The sequence below is a fragment of the Notamacropus eugenii genome, chromosome Y (assembly GCF_028372415.1).
Source record: "Notamacropus eugenii isolate mMacEug1 chromosome Y, mMacEug1.pri_v2, whole genome shotgun sequence".
Lineage (NCBI taxonomy): Eukaryota > Metazoa > Chordata > Mammalia > Diprotodontia > Macropodidae > Notamacropus > Notamacropus eugenii.
In genome coordinates this window covers 14,035,170-14,036,586 of record NC_092880.1, presented here as the reverse complement: position 1 = coordinate 14,036,586, position 1,417 = coordinate 14,035,170, and the positions used below count along the sequence as shown (strand labels likewise).

The 1,417-nt window shown below is 37.8% G+C and overlaps 1 protein-coding gene across 1 annotated transcript; it reads right to left on the bottom strand.

Moving 5' to 3' along the window:
• Window positions 1–247: 247 nt before the first annotated feature.
• LOC140516614 (olfactory receptor 4P4-like) lies at window positions 248–1,186 on the bottom strand. Its single transcript, XM_072627620.1, has one exon. It carries the CDS (start codon window positions 1,184–1,186, stop codon window positions 248–250), a length of 939 nt encoding a protein of 312 aa, XP_072483721.1.
• Between the last annotated feature and the right edge of the window lie 231 nt (window positions 1,187–1,417).

Genomic DNA, 1,417 nt, shown 5'->3' with positions numbered 1-1,417 from the left:
GAATTCAAATTCTGGTCTAGCAAAAAATAATTGTATGCTCTTTAGGAGGTCAGTTTTCTAATCCTGACTTCTGTTTTTTCATTAGTAAGACCAATGTAGGAGTGGACTTCATGAACTCTAAGGTCACTACATCTCATGTCAATCCTTTTTTTTTGTGAGTTCCAGAGTAGCTTCTCAAACACCTCTGCTGAATGATTTGTTACTCAGCCATTACATCATCACCCATAGTGAAAGGTAGAATTACCTTTTAAAACATTTGTTTCCTTCCCTTGAATAAGTTTCTATTCCACACTTTCTTCATGGTATTTTTCATTTCTGAATTCTTCAAAGTATAGACCAAAGGATTAAACATGGGAGCAATGATTGTGTAAAAAAGAGACAAAATTTTATCTTCCTGGAATGTGGTGGTTGGTCTAATATAAATGAAAAGTCCAGGCCCAAAGAACAGGACAACAACAGCGATATGGGAACCACAAGTGGAAAGAGCTTTCTGGCGGCTTTCGTAAGAATGTGCCTGAAGAGTATATAAGATCACAGCATATGAAGCTATAAGAACCATGAAAACCACCAATGCCATCATCCCTGAATTGGCCATTACTAAAAGACCAATCCTATGAGTATCAATGCAGGCAAGTTTCAGCAATGGATACATGTCACAGAAATAATGATTGATTTCATTGGGGCCACAGAAAGGTAAGAGATCAGCAAGGATCAATTGTGCAAATGAATGCAGAAAGCTCCCACCACAAGCAGCCAAGACTAGTGCATTGCACCTATCCCTACTCATGATAGCCATGTAGTGGAGAGGTTTGCAAATGGCCACGTATCGGTCATAGGCCATACCTGTGAGTATGAAGATCTCCACCCCTCCAAAGAAATGCATAGTGAAGAGCTGGATCAGGCAATTAGTATAGGAAATGTTCTTCTTTTCAGCCAGCAAATCACTGATGAGTTTAGGGGTCACTGTGGAGGTGTAGCAAACATCCATAAAGGACAACCAAGTCAGGAAGAAGTACATGGGTTGTTCAATGAGCTGGCTACATGTGATAGAGATCATGACAATGACATTTCCCATCAGAATAGCTATGTAACAAAATAAGAAAATGGCAAAGCAGAGGATCTGATCCTGGTAATTCTGAGAAAGACCCAAGAGAATAAATTCAGTGACATTATTCCTACTATTCATGTTTTTAACACTAGTAGGTGACCAGTCATCATCTGAAAAAAAAAAAGGAACATAAATCAACATGAGAAATGAGAAATGCTTTATCGGTATTGTGTCAATTACATTATGTGGAAAATATTCACAAATACAACTTTGATGTCCACAGAGTGCATAATTTGATGTATCACTTAAATATCAAATGTTCAGGGCACTTCAGAGCTTTATGAAATAGCATTTATTTTTGATGATTCA